This window comes from Chrysemys picta, chromosome 9 (assembly GCF_011386835.1).
Source record: "Chrysemys picta bellii isolate R12L10 chromosome 9, ASM1138683v2, whole genome shotgun sequence".
NCBI lineage: Eukaryota > Metazoa > Chordata > Testudines > Emydidae > Chrysemys > Chrysemys picta.
This window is the reverse complement of record NC_088799.1, coordinates 56,610,580-56,633,051: the sequence shown is the minus strand read 5'-3', so window position 1 is coordinate 56,633,051 and position 22,472 is coordinate 56,610,580. Positions and strand designations below refer to the sequence as shown.

General features: G+C 49.4%; 1 protein-coding gene across 21 annotated transcripts in view; it reads right to left on the bottom strand.

Annotated features, from left to right (window-relative positions):
- Window positions 1–1,957: 1,957 nt before the first annotated feature.
- Window positions 1,958–22,472, bottom strand: part of KIF1A (kinesin family member 1A) — a 198,361-nt gene continuing 177,846 nt past the window's right edge. For all 21 annotated transcript variants that reach the window (XM_065557170.1, XM_065557164.1, XM_065557163.1 and 18 more), the window contains 8 exons: window positions 22,188–22,333; window positions 14,670–14,882; window positions 14,130–14,207; window positions 12,577–12,701; window positions 12,050–12,196; window positions 11,477–11,669; window positions 10,731–10,849; window positions 1,958–8,131 (listed from right to left, as the gene is read on the bottom strand). In XM_065557170.1, the coding sequence (XP_065413242.1) occupies window positions 8,089–8,131; window positions 10,731–10,849; window positions 11,477–11,669; window positions 12,050–12,196; window positions 12,577–12,701; window positions 14,130–14,207; window positions 14,670–14,882; window positions 22,188–22,333 (1,064 nt within the window). In that variant the 3' untranslated portion in view covers window positions 1,958–8,088. The remainder of the gene's footprint in view (window positions 8,132–10,730; window positions 10,850–11,476; window positions 11,670–12,049; window positions 12,197–12,576; window positions 12,702–14,129; window positions 14,208–14,669; window positions 14,883–22,187; window positions 22,334–22,472) is intronic.

The window sequence follows — 22,472 nt, the reverse complement described above, 5'->3', positions numbered from 1 at the left end:
TTGTGGCACCTTAGAGACTAACAAATTTATTAGAGCATAAGCTTTCGTGAACTACAGCCCACTTCTTCTTCTTCTTCTTTTCTTAGACCAGTGGTTCTCAAACTGGGGCCACTGCTTGTGTAGGGAAAGCCCCTGGCAGGCCAGGCCGGTTTGTTTACCTGCCCCGTCTGCAGGTCTGGCCGATCGCGGCTCCCACTGGCCACGGTTCACCGCTGCAGGCTAATGGGAGTTGCTGGAAGCTTTCCCTACACAAGCGGCGGCCCCAGTTTGAGAACCACTGTCTTAGACCATTAGCTATTCTATGTAGGAAGTTTAGTTTGGGAGGATTAGGTCTGATTCTCGTTTGACTTATACCAGTGTAAATCAGGAGTAACTCCGCAGAAGTCAATAGAGACAGACCGGTGTAAAAGGTTCGATCCTGCAATGTGCTACTCCTGGGGGAATTCTGTGCCAAAAAATTAAAAATTTTGTGCACAATATTTTAAAATTCTGCATATTTTATTTGTCAAAATAACATTATAAAAATCATGCCAGTTTCAATTATTTTGGAAATTTATTTCAAAATATTGTACATGTCAGCAACTATGTCGGTAACAATACAGGCACAAAAATTTTCCTCCAGGAGTAGAGTTAAAGAAACCTGTTTCCCTGCCTCCCCCGCTCAGAGCCTAGTGGGGGGGGGGCAGACACTCACACTCCCTATCCCCCCCCCCCAGAGCCCAGCTGTGGAGTGCCCCCCAGCCTAGACACCCAAACCCCCTACCTCCCAGAGCCCCCTCCACCCAGACACTCACACGCACCCCCTATCCCCCAGCTTGGGGCCTCCCAAGCCCAGACACTCACACTCCCCTCCAGAGCTCAGATGCAGGACCCATCCCAACCCAGACACTTGCACCCCCTCCCCACCAGAGTGCAGCTGTGGGGCGCACCCCAGCCCAGACACCTACACCCCCTCCCCACAGAGTCCAGCTGTGGGGCACACCCCAGCCCAGACACCTATACCCCCTAGCCCCCAGAGCCCAGGGATCCAGAGGGAGAAATAGCCTGATGCTGGGTCCTGGGCTTGTGTAGAGATTCCTGCAGGCTGCCTCCTTCCTTCAGGATGTGCCAGGAACTGCAGCTGCCAGGAACCCTCCAGCTCCTTCCCCCTCTCCCTGGCACTGTCTTTTATTTGTGAGCTGTGCTCTGCTGGGTCCAGTGACTCCTAATGGCAGCTAGCAGCTCTGCAGCCCATTTCTGTGGGAGAAAAAGGAAATTTTGCATTCACATTAATTTCTGCGCAAATTCTGCATGTGCAATGGTGCAAATTCCCCCAGGAGTAATGTGCTGAGCACTCTGGTCCCAATCTAACAAAGCACTTACGCTTGTAACCATTGATGTCAGTGGACTACTCACATCCTTAAATGTTTTGCTGTGTTGTGGCCAGAGAGCTGAGCATTTTGTGTAAGCGAGCACTAAATGAGAGGGCAATTGAACCCATTGTGATTATCACCTTAAGTGCTACTGTTCTTTTACTATATACTAGTATGACAAAGCTCAAATGGTATAAAATATCTGAACATACATATAGGTACCCCCTCGAAGCTACAGCATCATAGAATCATAGGATTAGAAGGGACTGCAAGGGTCATCTAGTTTAACCCCCTGCCAAGATGCAGGATTTGTTGTGGTTAAACCATCCAAGACAGATGGCTGTATCCAGCCTCCTTTTTAAAATCTCCTGTGAAGGAGCTTCCACAACCTCCTGAGGCAGTTTTTCCATTGTCCTACTGTTCTTCAAGTTAGGAAGTTTTTCCTGAGATTTAATCTAAAAGACCGCCCTTTATTGGGTTGAGAAGAGAATTCATTTGTCATACTAATTTATCTCTAGAACGATGTTGAGTTAAAACCTTATTTCATTTTATTAAACCTGACCTCACCTATTTCTTTAAGAAAAAAAATTACCAAGGAGCCATTGTCCGGTATTTGCATAAATGCCACATTTATTTCTTAACTGAACAATGCCTTAAGTATACACAAACAGTTTAAGACCCTAAATTCCAACACTCATAGTTTAAGACATCGAGAAAACTAGACTCATGACTTCAGTAGTTTTGTTATTATACAGTAGTACAGGGTGTGCCCACAGCAATCACATATATACAAAGCAAGAGAAATGGTCTCCCAGCACTTGGGGATGGCATCACAGGAAGAACTCATGTGGACAAACTAGATAATGGAAGCACAGGCAAAAACAAACAAATAAAACAAAACCCTCAAAACAAAACAAAAAAACCCCAACCAAACTAAAATAAAATTAACCACAACCGCCTTCATTTTACAGTAAGGTCTTAATAACAAGTTGAATCTCATGAAGAGTTCCTTCATACAGCTCATTGATTACCAGACAGAAAGAGAGACAGTAAGAGCATATTAGGAAGGTGTTAGACTTATGGGCTGCTGCTGATTATGACATACTGTAGCACGTTTCCTTCATCATTGGCAACAGCTGGAAATATTTATGTGAACTTATCCAGTTCTCAGTCAGGTGCCGCCTCCTTTCCCACTGTAAAAACTCAACTTCTTCTTGCTTGTTTCTTTTGAGGTCAATTTGGGAAATCTTTCTCTGTGGTTACCAGACCAGCTGTTCTCTGAAGGCCCTTTGAAGAGCTGGTATTTTTCTTTTGAGTGAGCACCTCATTGTTGGCTGAGGATCTTTAGGATGGGTGCTCATATGAAAAACTTAATGTAGACAAATGACTGCCTCTTGCATGATTACAAGAGACCAGGCAAAGACAGTCAATTGATTTCAAAGCTGTTTCCCCATGACAAACTTGTTCCATGAAATTATCTCTTATCCTAACTTCCTGTTAACTCATGATTAACTTTGATGACATCATTGTATCTCACTGACCTCTGTTACACCAAGGAAACAATATGATTCTATTACAGTGCAACTGCTGTTAATTCTGAGTGACCAGTCTACATCTCAGTGGTTTAACACTGAATTCAATTAGTTTTCAAATTCATCTACAAATATTGAAACATACTGGGGATGTCTTATCCAAATACACCCATTTTGGATTCTTTCTTCATTAATAAGGTCTATATGGGTCTTTTCCTGTAGCATTCTTACCATCACAACAAAGTTTCTATGCCTCAGCTTTGACCGAAGCTAAAAGATTTACCCATTCTTTAATGTTTAAATCTTGAAGACCCTTTTCATCCTCAAATCCAATGGAAAGAACAATGAATAGAATTTAATCTCAGCTACTCTAAGAGCTGGTTCATGTATCCTCTACTTGAATTTTTGAGAATGCATCTCTCTCTGGGTGGGACTCTTAACAGCAGGGATGCTAAGTGAGGAAGGGTGTGGGGTGTCAGATATAGAAGAGGACTCTCCAGGACTCTCCAAATATAGAAGATATAGAATTAGGACTCTCCAGCCATTCCCCAGATGGTACTAAAGAAAATAACCCTTTTGCGGAATCCACATGAACAGCAGATGGCTACTATCTGGATATTTTATTGGGAGCCAGTATAAGTCCCATAAGCAGTCATTACTCCTCAACTCTAGATCTTTATATTTGCGGCCTGATCCAAGCCCACTGGTGTCAATGGAAAGACTCCCACTGACTTTGGATCAGACCTCAGTCTCTAACTCAGAAAAGTAGTGTGCTCTGCAGATTTGCTGGCCTCAGGCACACAGCACTGACTGAGTGAAACTAGATGTCTTCTCCATAACCAAACCATCAAGACCATGCTCTTCAGGATCGCTGACCTAAGGCATGACCCATAACAGTATCACCCCCAAGCCATCCTTCCTCTCTGACCTGACAGGGTTTCCCAGAGGTCCCAACACTGGCATTTGCATCCCTTCCTCATTTTTCTCCCATTGTCTCCTGTGATTCTGTGTCTAGTCCAAAACAAATACAGGCATGTATATAAGGAAGCATGGTGATATACTTTTATAACCTAGCTACCTCCACTCTAGACTGCTCTAACCTGGGGAAATCTCTGAGAAGACTGAATAGGAGATTAAAAAACCCCAGGAGACCAAGAATGCCTTGATTTACCCTTAAAATCCAGAGTTCAGTTGGGATGAGAATGGAAATTTAATAAGCCTGTTTTACCAAATGAAGGGGCTTAAAATTTCATATGTTTCCTAAGATTGGCTCCAGAAGACTTTGGTTTACACTAGCTCTTGATGGGACTGTACCAGCCATTCAGGAAATTTCTTAGAAACTGCATCTAAACAACAAGTCTTTGACTATGAATTATGTTAAAATAAATACTCAAGCCAGGTGGTCTTTACCAAGGGCCTGATTCAAAATGCACTGAAGCTGATGGGAGACTTTCCATCAGGGCCTCAGTGGAAGGATTTATTTGCTGCTAGAGCAGAGATTGCTGAAATGTATTTTCACCAGGTGACAATCAGTTCTTTGAGTTGAGGTTTAGCAGTTAGAATGAGCCCTAGTCCTTTCTATGAAAACTCCCCTATACTGTCAAGCAGAGTTGGGAAATAGAACAAAGAATTAAAAAACCCTGGAACTTAAGACTGATTAGTATGGATATATACACACGGGGAAGAGCGCTCTAACTGTTCTAGGTTTTGATTCAGCAGTCAGCAAAAAACTGTGGCATGTACTAAACATTAGATATGTGCTTAATTCCATTCAGTGTGATTTAAGCACATGCTTAATTGCTCTGCTGGATAGGGATGGACATAAGCATGTGCTTACATACTTTTCTGAACTGGGGACATAGTTTGGAGTTTCTCTCTTGCAGATTCTCATTGAGGGCAAAGCATCTCTCTGTGTATATAACAACACATAAGATTTATTTGTATGTATAAAGCGCTTATTCCAGGCATTAGGCATTTAATCTAATTATTAAAATTCAGTCCTGGATTTAAAAAAATTATTTTAAGTCCATAAGGAATAGCTGTAAAAACAAGAGACCTTCACCTTGGTCAGCAAGTTGTTGTCTAACCCATCTGCCCATGTAGAACTGGCACAAAGAAGAAAAGCCCACTGAAAGGAACAAGCACTGGTACCTGCACTGACACTGTTCCCTGCAGGAACCCGCAGTGCTATCCAGGTCAGAGAGATAGAATGAAATTCCCTGGGAATGGGAGTGATGCCGTGGAGCTGGTCAAAAGCAAATCAGGGTCCAGAGGGAAAAAAAGCACTTGTCATGCAGCATGAGAGCTGAACGAAATAGTGGCTCAATACAAATGCACTGTCTCTGTGCAGACAGGAGGCAGAGGCTGGGGAATGAAATCTTTCTTCACACTGCAGCATGGTGTTGGGCAATTGCTGGGAGCTTTTGTGTGCGTGTGATATCTCTACAAGCCCGTTGAGGTTGCATGGAGGCTTTGTTGGGCTCCCCACATGTCCCCTTATCCCATACCCTAGCCTCCCCAAAACAAGAAAAAGGGAAAGAAGAAATACAGTGCATAGACCATCTCCACCTGGAGCCACACACACAATACTCAACAAACACAACAGAGAGGATGGAAAAGTGCCGAAGAGAACCAAGGCACAGCTGTGCTGTGCAAATTAAAGTCAGCCGTGAAGTGTGACGATGAATCATGGACCAGTGATGGTCCTGGGAGATGTATGGAGGGAGGGGGAGCTCCCCAGGTTTCTGCCTGGAGTTGCATGCATACAACCAACTGGAAATCTTAATTAAACAATCTGGGTAATTAAAAATTAATAAAGATCTTTGCTGCTGAAGTTACTTTAAAAAGCTTATAGCAAGGTCAGCACCAGATGACCAGGTCCTTCCCATGGGGAGAGGGATTATTAATGATGCCATATCTCTGCTTTGGTACGCCTCCCCCACCAACTTAGCTGTTCTATGTAGGCAGTCTAAGCCCAATAGAGAGGTGGGGCAAGGGGAAGAAGGATGAAGTTAATGTTTTAAATGGGGTAGGGGAATAAGAAAATGGCATCACATATAAAAGTAAAAAGTCTCAATTTCTCTCATCCTTGCCCATCCTCATGCCATTCTCTCTGCTACCCATTCAGTTGCTGCAAACAGATTCTTCCCATAAGAAAGAGAAAGGAAGTAAAAGCCCTTTCAGAAAAGGACAGTGAAACTCAGCCATCTGGTTCGAGACAACTGTTTTGAATTTAGGCTCCAATATAATTTTATGTTCTAGCTTTAACCCCCACCAGTAACAACCCTTTATTAACTCTGACCATCTGCACAGATGTAACTATATGGGCACCTTCCCAAGATTCACTAATGAACCCGCATTTGGGTGTAGTAGCCACCTGATAGCCCAGAACAAGATATTGCTAGCTAAATACAACGCAGGTCTGCAGTAATGCACACCTCAGGTCTGTCATCTCCCTCCGTATTACACTCACTGGCAGGATGCAATCCCTCCTGGCCTCTCCCCACTTCCCAGCTGGGTGGGTTTGATCAGAGAGGATTCTTGAGCCCCATCTACAGTGAGTCCCTGTCACACTGATTAATCCTTTTGGAGGTTTCCCAGCTAGAGATTAGTACAGTACAGCCCATGCCAGAGATTAGTACAGTACAGTATAGATGGACTGCATACTTACTAGAACAGGGGTAGGCAACCTATGGCATGCGTGCCAAAGGTGGCACGTGAGCTGATTTTCAGTGGCACACACACTGCCCGGGTCCTGGCCACCGGTCCGGGGAGCTCTGCATTTTAATTTAATTTTAAATGAAGCTTCTTAAACATTTTAAAAACCTTATTTACTTTACATACAACAATAGTTTAGTTATATATTATAGACTTATAGAAAGAGGCCTTCTAAAAACGTTAAAATGTATTACTGGCACGCGAAACCTTAAATCAGAGTGAATAAATGAAGACTCGGCACACAACTTCTGAAAGGTTGCCGACCCCTGTATTAGAAGGTGACTGAGGATATTGAGAGGCAGGCTGCATTGTACTCATTTGGAGCATTCAAACAGCACCCCACCCCAAAAGTGAACTGGCAGAACCATCTGCCCTTCCAGAACTTCAGATCCCCTTTCCATCCCTTTCACCCCATTTGAAGTTGGGCCCTGAAAACAGACAGAATAGAGGGTAGAACCAACCAGAACCTGTCATCATTGCATTCTACCTGTCTAGTCACTGAACCCTACATTGTTGGGTTTCAAGCACTTGGGAAAATGGAGGGGATGGGATATACACACATGTACACACACACACAAAGTGCTTTGATAAGTGCGGTGACTTGTCCGTGTGCATGTCTTTGCTGTGCTATGTGTGGATTGCCTCGTTTGGGAGGGCACAGTGCACTATCCAGTCACCACGTGGAGGAAAAGTGGTTTGAGCTCTGGAGTCAAGGCTAAGGAGATGGGGTAGGGTAGGAGGGTGAGAGTTCTGAAGTCAGTGTGTATGTGTTTGCACAGAGGTGGGAGCATGACCTCCTGAATCCATCCAGACCTCCCAGTGCTGGGATAGAGAAAGAAGACAAAAATGGCATCACAAAATGGCCTGACAACCCCTTCCCCACTGGCCCACTGTCCAAGGCCCTGCCTTCCCTTGAGGAGGCTTTATGTATGCAGACATGAGCAATAAAACGGGATAAACTCAATGTACAGATTGCAGTGAAGTAAATAGAAATAAATACTTTATAAATATAATCTCAAACTACCATAACTTAATCTATCTTTTTTTAAAACATCAATAAGTTAAGAAGTATCAGTACTTAAACCTATCACTTTCTCTTCACATGGAAGCAATTCCTCATGACTTGTAATCTCTGACCTTTCAAACGCTCCTGCCTCCTTAAATTGAAGCCTTGCTTTAAAATAAGAAACACAACTCCCGCTTTTGAGAGTTACAGGTCATGTGACACCAAGGTCACTCAATGGGCAGAAGATGGGCAGAAGATCACATGCACACAAGAAATCATGACCAGGCTGTACCAGGCTTTTGCAGATACAACAGAAATGCATTTTCCCAGTGAAGGTGTAAATCGAGATGGATCCATTTGTGGAGCAGGCAGCTGGGGTGGTGGATGGCATGAAAGATTTGACGTTAAGATAGGGACTCTTGTATAGAACCAGCAATCTTGATCCTGCTGGCAGACAGATGAGGTGGAGAATGGTTTTAGGTTAGATTCTCATCTGGGCTGTTCTCCTTCTGGACAGCTTGGATCTGTTTTGGAAACCAGGAGACAAAAGGAGTCAAAGGACTAGAAAAGGAATGCAGAGAGAAAGAAAGGGAGGCAGACACTCTTCTTGTGAGAGACCCTGTCATGGAGGTAGAAAGATGCAAGACAGACAGAAACTATGGGCTGGATTAACATCGGCACAGACCAGACGAGACCAGACCCATCCGCCGCCTATCTAATCCATCTGTACCTGACAGGGGTCAGCATCAGAATTAATCAAAGAGAGGGTGGGTAGGTATGGTTCTTTATACAATGACTACAGGGAATTTCTGTTTATTTATCTTCTTTTAACTCTACTACTGAAATGATGATGATTTGTTCTAGGGATTAAGGATCAGATCCTCAACTGATATAAAACAGGGTTCAAAAAAGAACTAGATACGTTCACGGAGGATAGGTGCATCAATGGCTATTAGCCAGGATGGGCAGGGATGCAAAACCATGCTCTGAAGTGTCCCTAGCCTCTGTTTGCCAGAAGCTGGGAATGGATGACAGGGTGGATCACTTGATGATTAACTGTTCTGTTCATTCCCTCTAGGGCACCTGGCATTGGCAACTGTCAGAAGACAGGATATTGGGCTAGATGGACCTTTGGTCTGACCCAGTATGGCTGTTTTTATGAATCATAGAATATCAAGGTTGGAAGGGACCTCGGGAGGTCATCTAGTCCAACCCCCTGCTCAAAGGGGAACCAATCCTCAACTATCAACGGGGGGAGGGATAGCTCAGTGGTTTGAGCATTGGCCTGTTAAACCCAGGGTTGTGAGTTCAATCCTTGAAGGGGCCACTTAGGGATCTGGGGCAAAATCAGTACTTGGTCCTGCTAGTGAAGGCAGGGGGCTGGACTCGATGACCTTTCAAGGTCCCTTCCAGTTCTAGGAGATAGGATATCTCCATTTATTTATTTATTTATTTATTTTTGCCCCAGAGCCCTAGCTGGCCCCCTCAAGGACTGAACTCACAACCCTGGGTTTAGTAGGCCAAGGCTCAAACCACTGAGCTATCCCTCCCACCAACAGACTTCAATAGACTGATGCCTAGTTACACCAGCTGAGGATCTATCCCTGAATTTCTGTGTTTATTTCGGTGTGGGTGTGTGTGTGTGTGGGGGGGGGGGGGGGCGCGGAGAAACAGTGTCCTTGTAACATTAAGGTGGCACAGTTGAAATCACAGTTAAAATGAACTCCTAAATGCTGCACAAAACAATGAGGCCACTACAGAAGTGCTTGTACAACCTACCCCCATGGTGTACCCCAATCCAACTGGATTAAACCATCATCATTAGGGTTCAGAGTTGTGGAGAAACCCAGCTGTTCTGGGATTTGAAGCAAAATTTTGTATTGTCAGTGGAGATAGAATAGAGCACCACCATGTTGCCCGCCCGCAATTTTAACCCCTTATGGTTCAGTGTCTGCATCTGCATACAGTCTGTGAAGCATTTGAATTTTATAAGTAATGGTGCTGAGAGCAAGGAAGAAGACCTCAACATCCAATTTGAAATACAAATGGAAGGGACCAACAGTAGCACCATCTCTTTGATAGAAAAAAATTAAACCAAGACCTCTTCTCATAAGCTACTGAGCTGAAGTGGATGGAGGGGAAGGAGTCTCTGGGAATTGCCCTATTTTGCTCATTTGATGCTGCCAACCCCTTGCAATAATGTTATAATCATCAGACAGCAGGCCTTGCTCCCTGCAGCTCCACCTTCAAAAATACATGGAAGATACTTGATAACTGGGTAGGAAAAGGCATCACAGAGCAGATTTGGGGAGCAAGAAACCAAGCTAGAGAATCAAAACCAAGTTTCTTCCAAAGCAGCCTGTAGCGGGGTGGACACCCACTCCTGCCTGGGAGGACTGGAAAGCAGCCCTGGAGAGGGCTGCAGCTCTAAAAGCTGGGCTGACTGGGGAAGTGGCCGCAGCTGGGCCACACCCCAATCAGGCCACAGCTGGCCTGTATAAAGAGGCTGGGAGCCAGGAGCTGAGACACTCTCTCTCTCTGCATTCAGAGAGAGAAGGGCCTGGCTGTAGGGAGCTACAGACAGGGTACCTGAGTGGAGCAGGGCTGGGGAAAGGCAGAGGAGCTGGGGAGCTCCAGCCTGGAAAGCCCCAGGCTGCAGCCTAGTATAAGGCCAACAGGTACTGGGGGTTGCAGAGGGCAGCCCAGGGGTAGGCAAAGGCAGCAGGTCCAAACCCAACCTTGCCAGTGATGAGTAGGCTGATACTGCAGTCTGCCCCAGGGTGTGGGGGCTAGATGAGGACTGGCAGTAGGCTTATACTGAGGAGAGGTGGGGATAGTGGGTGGGGGTTTCCTGGGGAGGGGAGACCCTGAGAAAAAGGGGTTACTGCCAGGGGGCAGCACCCCAGCTAAAAGGGCACTGGAGTCCAGGGAGGGACACAGGGGCCAAGAGGTAGTGGATCACTGGCCTGCAGAGGGTGCTCTGGAGTTGGGATGAGCTAATTCCCATGGATGACCAGCAGGAGGTGCTGCAGGGGTGAGTCTGCACTGCTATACAGTCTAGAGTGTTACTAACAGGTTACCATGCTGTCTCCTTATGGAATGGTTTAAAATGTCCCCAGGTACCTTATGGATCCAGCTAGCAGAGGGTTAAATGCATACAGCCAGTCGTGCATATCCTTGTCACTGCTTGCCTGCAGCAGGATTCCACGATGCTCCGTGCATACTGCAAACGTGTTGGGGGTCTGAAACAGACCAATGCCATGAATGAGTCCACAGGGCTACCTGAGATGACACCGAGCAACATGCAGCACAGCTTGGAGCATGAAGGGACATAGAACAGGACCCAGATGATGCCGGGGAAGACACTATCACAGTAGGCTACGTTTCCTTGAATATGAAAATCCTCTGCTTTTCTGAACAGTCACAGATCAGAGCTCTGTTGTGGCTTCTCTGCAGAGAGGAGAGTGGATTCTGACACCATGAGATCATTTCTCATTTTTAAAGGTGCAATTTCATCCTTTGGCACCCCGTGCCGACAAGGAAACTAGGTGTGAGCTGTCGAGCAGCACAGGATCTCCCTAAAGCTGGCTCTGTGGGGAGTATTAGCATACCACTGTGCTCCTAGACTCTCTTTTCCCTTCACCACCATGTTGTGAACGTCACTGTTCCTTTCACATAACAGTTTCTGATCCCTATGGTCTTTCCCCATCCCTGGCCCATAGCCATCGCTGTAGCCCCTCCCTTTTCCTTTTAACACGGTTTCAGACATGTGCTGCCATTCTGGTTCCCCCACCTTGCACTTGTAGCACAGCCTTGGACATGAGCTGTGCTTCCCCTGTTCTGCCCATGTCATGACCTCCAGCAATTACCTTGAGCATGGCCTGCTGGTCCTCACTGTACTCCACCTGAGCGGAGGAGAGGTTGAGGATGGCTCTCTCCACAGAATCCTTGTCCGTGTTGTAGATGTAGACATAGGGGCGCCTCACCACCACATAGCGCTTCACCCAGCCATTGGTGTGAGGCTCGAGGAAGTGCAGGTAGCCTTTCTTTGAGACAATGGGACTGCAAAGGGCAAGACAGGGCAGCCTTATGCTTAGTGACTGCAGAAAACCACTCAGCGAAAGGGTTAAAACCCCAAGGACTTATCCCTACTCTTGCTGTTTTGCAGATTGTCCCTCACCTCCTTCCTGCAAATCCCGCCCCCTCTCCCGATGCAGACTGCCAGCCTTGAACCTCCCACCCTGTGACCTTCTCGTCACTTAGCAGCAGCTACTCTGAACACCTTCCATCTTCCTGTGTCCCTAGCGAGGCTTTCAGCCATTTGAGGAGGGAGCTGTATGGAGCTGTACTGAGACTGCCCACTCTAGCAGGGAGAGCTCCAGCCATGAGGGCATTCAGAGCACACTGACACCTCCTGCTTCAAGTAAACCAACTGCTCATACCTCACCCGGATCTCCTGAATATCGGGGACCAGTAAGCGCTGGGTCTCTTTCTCATCTTCAGGCCCATGTGTAGGAGATTTCTTCTGTTCTCCCTCCACTACAGGTTCTGGCTCAGGGCTTTCTGCCCTGGAAGAGAGATGGGAGGTTCTGGAAGGGGAAGAAAGGTATTTAATCACAGTGATGCCTTCACAGTGACTTTTGCCAATAGCCATCTCTGATTCTCTTCTGAAAACTGGCTAAATTGGTGCGCATGAAAGTGACCTACTGATAGCAGTGGCTAGACCCAGGCATAGCTATATCCCTGTAGACATCCCCCCGCTCCAAATCACTGTCCATGCTTGTCACTTCTGGCCTTCAAACCTCCCATGATGCTGGCACTGTTCCTCTTTTGCACAGAGACTGATGGTTATGCCCAATCTCATGGTGGGTTGGTGTCTGGACTAGCGATCAGGCTGACCCTGTCTGTATTTGTTTGGGCCTCAGTTTGCATTTCTCATCCCTCAGTGGTCTGGCTGCACCTCTCTTACCTGACCTCAGTGGCATTATACCGTCCTTCTAGCAGTGATGGACAGGTGGAAGAGGGAGTCAGGGTGGTGACACCAAGAGCTGGCATGGAGGGGTCTCTCAGCAGGGTCACAGACATTTCTGACAGCTGCAGGAGGAAAGGAATCATTTCCTGGAGTCACAATCTAATCTGAGTTATAGGATGTGGACCTGAAGGGCAAAGGCCAAAGTTTGGTCTGGTGAACTGAAGACAATGGAGTTTCACCTGCTTATTCCTGGTATGAATTTGGCCCTAGCTGGGTAACGAGTGCTCTTCCGTGCTGCAGAGACAATTCCTTTCATATTTGCATGGTTACTGGGGTCTTTTAAAGGTCACAGTGAACAGATGGGTGACAGCTTCTCAAAGTCAGTGTGATCCCTAGAGGAGAAGGGAGCTAGGCCGATATAACACAGTTGAGGATCCTATCTTTTATAGCTCTTGCCCTTTGGTTAGAGCCGATATTTGATATACTAAACTAATGCCCTTGATTTTTCCCCACAGTTTACCAGCTAGGGAAAGTTGTACAGCCCTCTAGCAGAGGCAGACTCTAGGGACAGGGCAGGTCACCAGACCTTCCTTCTCCCCACATAGGTAATCTTCAGGGCAGGTCATCTGCTCTTTCCCACACCTTGCCTACGTCTCCCTCCCTCTTCCTTTCCCTTCCACTCCTGGGTGCTCCTAATGGAAAAGACATCAGGAACTGGCAAGGTCAGACCCACTAGGCCCTGCCCTCCTGCGCTCTGCTCTGGAGAAGTAAGTGGGAGGCAAAGTGGGAAGCTTTGTCACAGTGCTGACACTGGCCTCCTTCTGGAGCTGGCCCTATAGCCCTGACGTCCCAGAGCACTGGTGTTTCTAGGCTGGTAGCTGGGGGGTGGGTTTCTGGAAACCACTAAATTCACAAGACTGATCCCACTCCTCAGTCCCATAAGGGAGGAACTGCAGTCAGGCGAGGAGACCGATATTAGGAGAGGCAACTTCTCCCCTCCTTCTCTGCTCAGCCAAAGCAGAGATAGACGGGGAGATGATAATCTCGTGGAATGCAGCACCATGCACCTCTCTAGTAGCGACGACTGTGGCATGCCATCGGTGTTAGCACACAGAGCCTGCTTAAAGTGGAGTGAAATGGCACCCTGAGGCCTTGTTCACATACCAGCGGGAATCTCCTGCTAAGACAGGGGTTCTCAAACTGGGGGTCGGGACTCCTCAGGAGGTCACACGAGGTTATTACATGGGGGGGCCGCAAGCTGTCAACCTCCACCCCAAACCCCGCTTTGCCTCTAGCATTTATAATGGTATTAAATATATTAAAAAGTGTTTTTAATTTATAAGGGGGGGATGCACTCAGAAGCTTGCTATGTGAAGGGGTCACAAGTAAAAAAGTTTGAGAGCCACTGTGCTAAGATTCCCGATGCAGACCAGGCCAGGAGCTCACTATCCGTAGGTGTCACTGTCTGAGCAGAACCAGCAGTTCCATACCGCTTATCACATCATTGTCAGAGGCAGGGAGTGCTAATGGTGGTGGGAAGTTGGTCCTACCTTGCTCTCGCTGGCGCTGATACAGACATGGCTGTGACTGTACTCTCTGTTAAATGTATGTGTGAGGAGACGCAAGCACTGCAGGGGAAACAAAAGGCAACATCCAGTTGGCAAGCAAGACCTCTCCCCATAAACACGTAAACATCTTCCAGTCCCGCCAGTGACCCTCCCCATCTGCCCTTCTCTGCCAGTCCTGAAACGTGGGGCTCTATCCAGAGGAAGCTGAGACAAATATTTCAAAGGCAACATTTTGCTGATCAGGAGGAACAGCTGTGAGCACCAAATCCAGCTCATGGATTCCCCTGCTTGCCTCAGACCTTCCATGAATTCTCCTTCCACATCTCCTGCCCACTGCCTCCTCCCCTAATCACTGCCTCTGCTGAAACCCTCCTCCATGCTGTCACCTCCTCGCACCTTGATGAAGGCCACTCCCTTCTCTGTGGCCTCCCAAGCTTCACTCTAGCCTATGTAGGATGCTGCTGCCCATTTGCTCCCCAGTGTCTAGCCTTCTAGAGGGGCTGGCTTGCTGCAATACGATACCTTGACGGCAAGCTCCTTCTGCCTCTCGCTGGGGGTCTCCAAGGGCGAGCTCCTGCCCTCTGAGGCACCATCTGCCGAGAGTGGAGAGGAGACACAGGAAGTGCTATGGGAGTCGGAATCCTCACTGGAACATGGGGACAGGGACTCCAGGCCTGATCTTTGAGTTGTCTCCAGTTTCTCGCGTAGGAGCAGGTAATGCCTCGTCTTCTCAACCTGGACAAAGACATTCACTTTCAAGTTCAAGTGTCTGGCACTTAACTTCACTTGCACTATTCCCTTCCCACTGCATTGCCTTGTTCAAACACACGGTGATGAGTATCTTGGAGAGAACGAATGTCACAGCTCCTACATGAGCTACTATGGGAACACTTTAAGATAACATTATACCAGAACTATCATAAACTCAACAAAATGCCTGCTAGTGGCCTACCAAAAAATCTGTTACCTAGCTTTCGTATCTGTTGTTCTTTGAGATGTTATTCCTGTCCGTTCCATGCTAGGACTGTGCACGCCCACGTGCAGTGCTACCGAAGATTTTTCTTAGTGGTATACATAGGGCCGACTCTGGCGCCTTCACAGTTCGTTCTTGCCATTGACTCTGACAGTGGGGTAGGAGGGCAGGGCATGGAATGGACATGAGCAACACATCTCAAAGAATAACAGTTACGAAAGGTAGGTGACCGTTTTTACTTCTTTGCATGCTTGCTCATGTTGATTCCATGTTAGGAGACTCACAAACAATATCCCCGGAGAGGGCTCGGTGTTCATGGATGTGCTGCTTGCAACACTGCTCTGCTGAAGCTGGCATCATCCCAGGCCATGATGGCGTAGTGGGACACAAAGGTATGAAGTGAAAACCAGGTGGTGGCTCTACAGATATCCTGGATCAGTACCTGCGCGAGGAAGGCTGCTGACAAAGCTTGCACTCTGGTGGAATGGGCAGTCAATGGCTGGAGGCAACACCCCCGCTTGCTCATAGCAGAATCTGATGCAGGAGATTATCCACAAGAAGATTCTCTGAGTGGACATGGGCAGACCTTTCATCCTGTCCACCACTGTGATGAAGAGCTGCATTGACTCAGTGAAGAGTTTGGTCCTCTGGATGTTACGCAGGCTTTAGCCTTCTACATCAAAAGAGTTTAACTGACACTCCTTGTTCGTCTTGTGAGGCTTCAGAAAGAAAACTGGTAGGAAGATGTCCTGATTATTGTGGAACTGTGACACCACCTTAGGTAAGAAGGTTGGGTGGGGATGCAGCTGGACCTGTTCCTTGTAGAACACTGTATAAGGGGGTTCAGATGTCAACGTTCTAATCTTGGAGGCCCTGAGAGCCGAAGTGATAGCCACCAGGAAGGAGACCTTCCATGAGAGGAGCAGCAGAGAATATGAAGCCAGAGGCTCGAAAGGAGGGCCCATGAGCCTTGCTAGCACCAGGAACTTGATTGTCATATAATAAGCAAAGACTAATCTGCCCTGGACCAGAGGGTGAAAGGCTGATATGGCTGACAAGTAAGCCTTGGTGCTTGAGGTGGAGCAGGTAGTCCAAGGTGGATTGTAGTGTTGACCAGGAGGGAGAGAGACCTGAGCCCATGGCCCAATAGGTGAAGCACTTCCACTTGGCCAGATAAGTTGCCCTGATGGAAGGCTTCCTCCTACCCAACAGGATGTGCTGGACTTGGTCCAGGCAGGCCTGTTCCTCTGCATTCAGCCATGCAGAAGCCATGTCGTCAGATGCAGTGATGCTAGGTTCAGATGGAGCAGATGGCCTCAGTTCTGTGAGAGCAAGTCCGGTCGAAGCGGGAGCTCTAGCGGGGTTGCCACCAAGAGGTCCAAAAGTGTGACAAACCAGTGCTGGCGAGGCCACGCTGGAGCTCCCAGGATGCCCTTCGCTTTGTCCCTCTTGACCTTCAGTAGGACCTTGTGAACCAGGGGTATCGGCGGGAAGGCGTACAGCAGTGTTCCCATCCAAATGAGCAGGAAAGCGTTGAACAGGGAGCCTCTGGCTAGACTGCGAAACAGGCACAACTACTGACACTTCCTGTTATGACTGGATGCGAATTGGTCCACCTGGGGAGTCCCCAACTTTCGAAAGATCATGCTGATGATCTCTGGGTGGAGTGATCACTCGTGGAGAAAGAAGGACCTGCTGAGGAGATCCGCCCATGCATTTCAGATGCTCAGTAGGGTCAAAGCATAGGCGCCAACTCCGTGGGAGCTCTGGAACTGGAGCACTCACGGGGGAAAAAATTAGTGGGTGCTCTGCACCCACCGGCAGCCAAGCTCCCCACTCATCTCCTTCCCCCTCCCCCCCAGCGCACCGCATCCCCGCTCCTCCCTCTCCCTCCTAGCGCTTCCTGCCCCCCAGACGCCTAACAGCTGTTTGGCGGCACTTAGGACTTTCCGGGAGGAAGGGGGAGGAGCGCGGACATGGCATGCTTAGGGGAGGAGGCAGAGAAGAGGCAGGGCAGGGGCGGGGACTTGGGGGAAGGGCGAGGAATGGCGGTGGGGCGAGGGTGGTGCAGGGGTGGGAAGAGGTGGGGCGGGGTGGGGGTTGAGCACCCACCAGGCAGAGGGGAAGTTGACGCCTATGGTGCAAAGCCTCCAGATGAATGGCATGATGCTCACAGAAGTCCCACAGGTGAAGAGTCTCTTGCCACAGGGCAGATGAGTGGGCTCTGTCTTGCTTGCTGATGTCAAACATTACAGCTGTATTGTCCATTAAGATCTGTACCACTCTGCCCCTTAGCTGGGGAGGAATGCCTGGTAAGCCAGGCGTATCACCTTGCGTTCCCTGATATTTATGTGGAAGGAACAATCCTCCAGAGGCCTTGGCCATCCCAGATCTGATTTGTTGGAGACCAACATTACCGATGGGAGCAGCACTACGAAAGGGACCCCATCCAAAACAGCTCGCAGTTCCATCCACCAAGACAGAGATGACAGGACATTTGACCACTAAGTCCAAATTGTGTCTGTTGGGAGAGAAGACCGACACCAGCCATGTCTGTAGAGATGTTACTCTTTGTGAGCCTGGCTAGCTCAGTTGGTAGAGCATCAGACTTTTAATCTGAGGGTCCAGGGTTCAAGTCCCTCCCCTGTCATACCCCCCCAAGAACTTTAGAAAGACACTCCCCTCCAGTTTTTGGGGGGAGGGATAGCTCAGTGGTTTGAGCATTGGCCTGCTAAACCCAGGGTTGTGAGTTCAATCCTTGAGGGGGCTATTTAGGGATTTGGAGCAAAAATTGGGGATTAGTCCTGTTTTGAGTAGGGGATTGGACTAGATGACCTCCTGAGGTCCCTTCCAACCCTGATATTCTATCTGAGCCATAGCCATGCATCAAGCCACGTACATATACACTGCCATGTGACCTAGCAGTTTGAGGCATACCTGGGTAGTCATGAGCGGGTCGGCTCTGACATGCTCAATGAGATCCAACATAACTTAAAATCGGGACTCCGGCAGGTAGGCTCTGGCATGGGTGGAGCTAAATATTGCTCCTATAAACTCTATTCTTAGAACGGGAGTCTGAGTCGATTTTTGTTCGTTGATAAATAGGCCTAGATCCTGACATGTGGCTTGCACAAAAGAAAGGCCACACTGCACCTGGTCCGGTGACCCACCTCTGACAAGCCAGTCATTGAGGTATGGGTAGATCTGAATGCCCCAGTGCCTCAGGTAAGTGGCCACCACTGCCATGTACTTCCTGTATCAAGACGGGAGGTGCTGCAATCTGCTTTCCCAATTAGGCTGTGGATGACAGCCAGGAGTACAGTCCTGGCATAATAGGGAGCCCTCATGGGTTCCAGTTTGGCCAATGTAGTGGCCATTGACCTTGCAGCCAGACACTCGCTGCAGGGCCGGTACCGCAGTCCGGTGCATGGGCCAAATGGTGCCTTTGGGACTGGGAAACAAAATCCCTTTCCAATTCCGAGGAGGACTTCTCTCTTGGGGACCATGGTGGCACTAACGGTGCCTCTCACTGCTGGCTACGGTGCAGGGCTGAGCGGTACTGAGGGGAAGGTGATCAGAGGCAGGGATACAAAGATCAGTGCCGCATCGGAGACTGGCGTCGAGTTGGCGGTGAGACACGTGGAGAAGGAAACCGAGGCATCGGAGATTAGGAACAGGGCGTCAGTGAGCGGCGGTGTGATGACAGTGACCAGTGCTGGGAAGAGGGCAGCCGGTACCCAGGAGATTGGGACTGACGTCGTGAGGTTGGTGATCTATGTCTCAGAGCTGGGGACCGGGAATGTGGGGCTGGGGACCAGGGACATGGGGTCAGAGACCACAGACGCGGTGCTGGAGACCGGAGACTTGGAGTTGTGGATTGGTGTCAGGACTGTGGCGAATGCTGATGACCAAGCAACCACTGGGGAGACCCCATGGAAGGCTTTCCTTTGGGAGGGGGAGGTTGTCACTGGCTCCACCGATGGAGGGAAGTTCCATGGTGTATGCGGCACCAGTAGGGCCATCAGGTCCCTGGCCACTTGAAAGACCTCCAACACTGAGGGCACCATAAGGTATATGGGACCCCTGCCGCTGCCTGGAGTCAGAGGCAGTTCCTGTACTGGGCTCGGAGCCCTGGGCAGAGAGACTGCACCTTTCAGTCCTGACAAAGGCAGATGGGCCGACATGGGTCCTTTGCCTGTCGCCTTTCCCATCCTTCTTCGAGACCAGGGAGCGCCCATGTTCAGCGCGCTGCTTCCTGTGGTGCTTCTATGGCAATGGTGAGCAGTGCGAAGGTGAAGCCAGTGCCGGTGGAGTGCTCCGTACCAAGGCTGACGTACTAGGCGCTGAGTCGGAGCAGGTGCGTTCCAAGGCTGGTCTAAGTGCTGCCTCCATCAGAAGGGCTTGGAGATGAATAGCTCTGTCTTTTTGAATAACGAGGAGTCCGGTGGCACATTAATGACTAACAGATGTATTTGGGCATAAGCTTTTGTGGGTAAAAAACCCACTTCTTCAGATGCATCGAAAGCTTATGCCCAAATAAATCTGTTTAGTTTTTAGGGTGTGTAGTGAGTCGGTGTGGCTCCCCTCCTGCCCAGAAGAGGGAGCCCACGTGCAGGCACCAGAGTGGGTGGGACCACCACCGCTTGTCCCCGCCCCCCGGAAGTCAAGGGGCGGGACAGGAAGTATAAAGGCCGGCCGCCAGAGCTCAGTCTGCGGCCAGCCACCACAGGGAGCAGACATGCGGCCGGGAGCTCCCGGCCAGGAGACCGCCGAAGACCGAGGCCTGGACCCTAGCTGGCCTGAGCTACCCCGGGCACGCTACGAGGAGGAGCCGCCGGAGCCCGTCCGCTCCCGTCACTGGGAGAATCCCTGGGAACCCCACCCCACCAACCCTGAGGGTGAGACTGCACCCGAACCCCTCCGCCCCTGCTGCTACCCAGAGGAGCCGCCCGAGGACCGTTGGCCTGACTTCCCGGCAGAGCTACCGGACCTGCCACCGAGCCCTGGCCGAGAGGAGCCCATGCAGATGGACTGGCCCGAGCCCGGCGCGACGAACGAGGTAGGCTTTGAGGGGGATCGTGGAAGTAGCCCGGGGGTAGCCGACCCCGGTCCGGCTGCAACCGAGTGTGAGCCAATGTCAGTGTGTTGCGGTCTGGATACCCCACTGACCAGCAGCGGCAGTAATCGCTGCTAGGGCCCCGGGCTGGAACGCAGTGGAGTGGGTGGGCCTGCGTTCCCCCCTGCCACCCCCGCTCACGGGTGGCAGGCTTCCCCCTCACCCAACGCCCGGCTACAGAAAGCCTAGGCGTGCCTTACCTGAGCTTAACTGTGTTTGCCCCGCCCTGATCCAGGGCCTAGGCTCCTGAACTGTTTGCTCGCTCAGCCCCTGCAAACAAGGGCCTGAGCTTAACTGTGTTTGCCCCGCCCTGATCCAGGGCCTGGGCTCTGAACTGTGTGCTCGCTCAGCCCCTGCAGTCAAGGGCCTGAGCTTTACTGTGTTTGCTCCGCCCCTGCAGTCAAGGGCCTGAGCTTTAACTGTGGTTGCTCCGGCCCTGCACCAAAGAGCCGGAGCTTCGGGACTAACTGACTGCTTGTTCCCACAGTAGTGAGTCGGTGTGGCTCCCCTCCTGCCCGGAAGGGTCGAGCCCCGGCTAGGACCTATTACAAGGTGCCACCAGACTCCTCATTGTTTCTGTGGTTACAGACTAACACGGCTATCCCTCTGATGCTTGACACCATGCAAGGCTCTCGTTTTGAGTGCATGCGGTAGGACCCTTACAAATTTTGCACTTCTCTTGAACATGCAAGTGACATGAATCATAGAAGATTAGGGTTGGAAGAGACTTCCGGAGGTCATCTAGTCCAACCCCCTGCTCAAAGCAGGACCAACCCCAACTAAATTATCCCAGCCAAGGATTTGCCAAGCCGGGCCTTAAAAACCTCTAAGGAAGGAGATTCCACCACTTCCCTAGGTAACCCATTTCAGTGCTTCACCATCCTCCTAGTGAAATAGTTTTTCCTAATATCCAACCTAGACCTCTCCCACTGCAACTTGAGACAATTGCTTCTTGTTCTGTCATCTGCCACCACTGAGAACAGCCTAGCTCCATCCTCTTTGGAACCCCTCTTCAGGTAGTTGAAGGCTGCTATCAAATCCCCCCTCACTCTTCTCTTCTGCAGCCTAAATAAGTCCAGTTCCCTCAGCCTCTCCTCGTAAGTCATGTGCCCCACCACCCTAATCATTTTCATTGTCCTCTGCTGGACTCTCTCCAATTCATCCACATCCCTTCTGTAGTGGGGGCCCCAAAACTGGAAGGAATACTCCAGATGTGGCCTCACCAGTGCCCAATAGAAAGGAATAATCACTTCCCTTGATCTGCTGGCAATGCTCCTACTAATGCATCCCAGTATGCCATTAGCCTTCTTGGCAACAAGGGCACACTGTTGACTCATATACAATTTCTTGTCCACTGTAATCCCCAGGTCCTTTTTTGCAGAACTGCCACTTAGCCAGTCGGTCCCCAGCCTGTAGCAGTGCATGGGATTCTTCCATCCCTAAGTGCAGGACTCTGCACTTGTCCTTGTTGAACCTCATCAGATTTCTTTTGGCCCAATCCTCCAATTTGTCTAGGTCACTCTGGACCCTATCCCTGCCCTCCAGCATATCTACCTCTCCTCCCAGCTTAGTCTGATCCGCGAATTTGTTGAGGGTGCAATCCATCCCACTTGGATTAATAAAGCAAGCACTCAAAGAAGAACATAAGAGACCTCTGCACAGCCCTCCCTGCTAAAGCTTCGTAGGTCCAAATTGCCACACACCAGTGCTTGATCTCTGCAAGAGGAGCCATGGGGATGGAGTCAAATGGCAGGAACGCAGCACCAGCAGTTGCATGTTGTATCCGCTTCTAGTGTACCTCAAAGGCAAAGCATCAGACACACCTTAGTAGACATGGGTAGGAGGAGCTGCCAGTTAAACAGGATGTTTGACCTTGCATTTGACCATTACAAGTCAAGGTCCATTGGTTGACTGAAGTTCCTGGCAATAGGTTTCTAGGGTGCAGTCTTACCTCTTGTAGGAGGCTGAGTTTCTCCAGTTCCCACTGATGATCCAGGATGAGGCTGTCACTTCGAGGTCTCCACCCAGCCAGGTTCTCCTCACCCCGCACATATGCAACAGAGGTGTCCAGCACACGCCTGCGTCGTCTCTGCATACCTGAAGGAGAGAAGCTCTCCACTTTAGAGATCATTGTTCCAGCCTTTAGATTGGAGGGTGGGGCTGGTAAGATGGAGAATGGCCTACGGTGATGCACATCTAATTGCAGATATGCTCCATATACCTGCACTGCAGCACA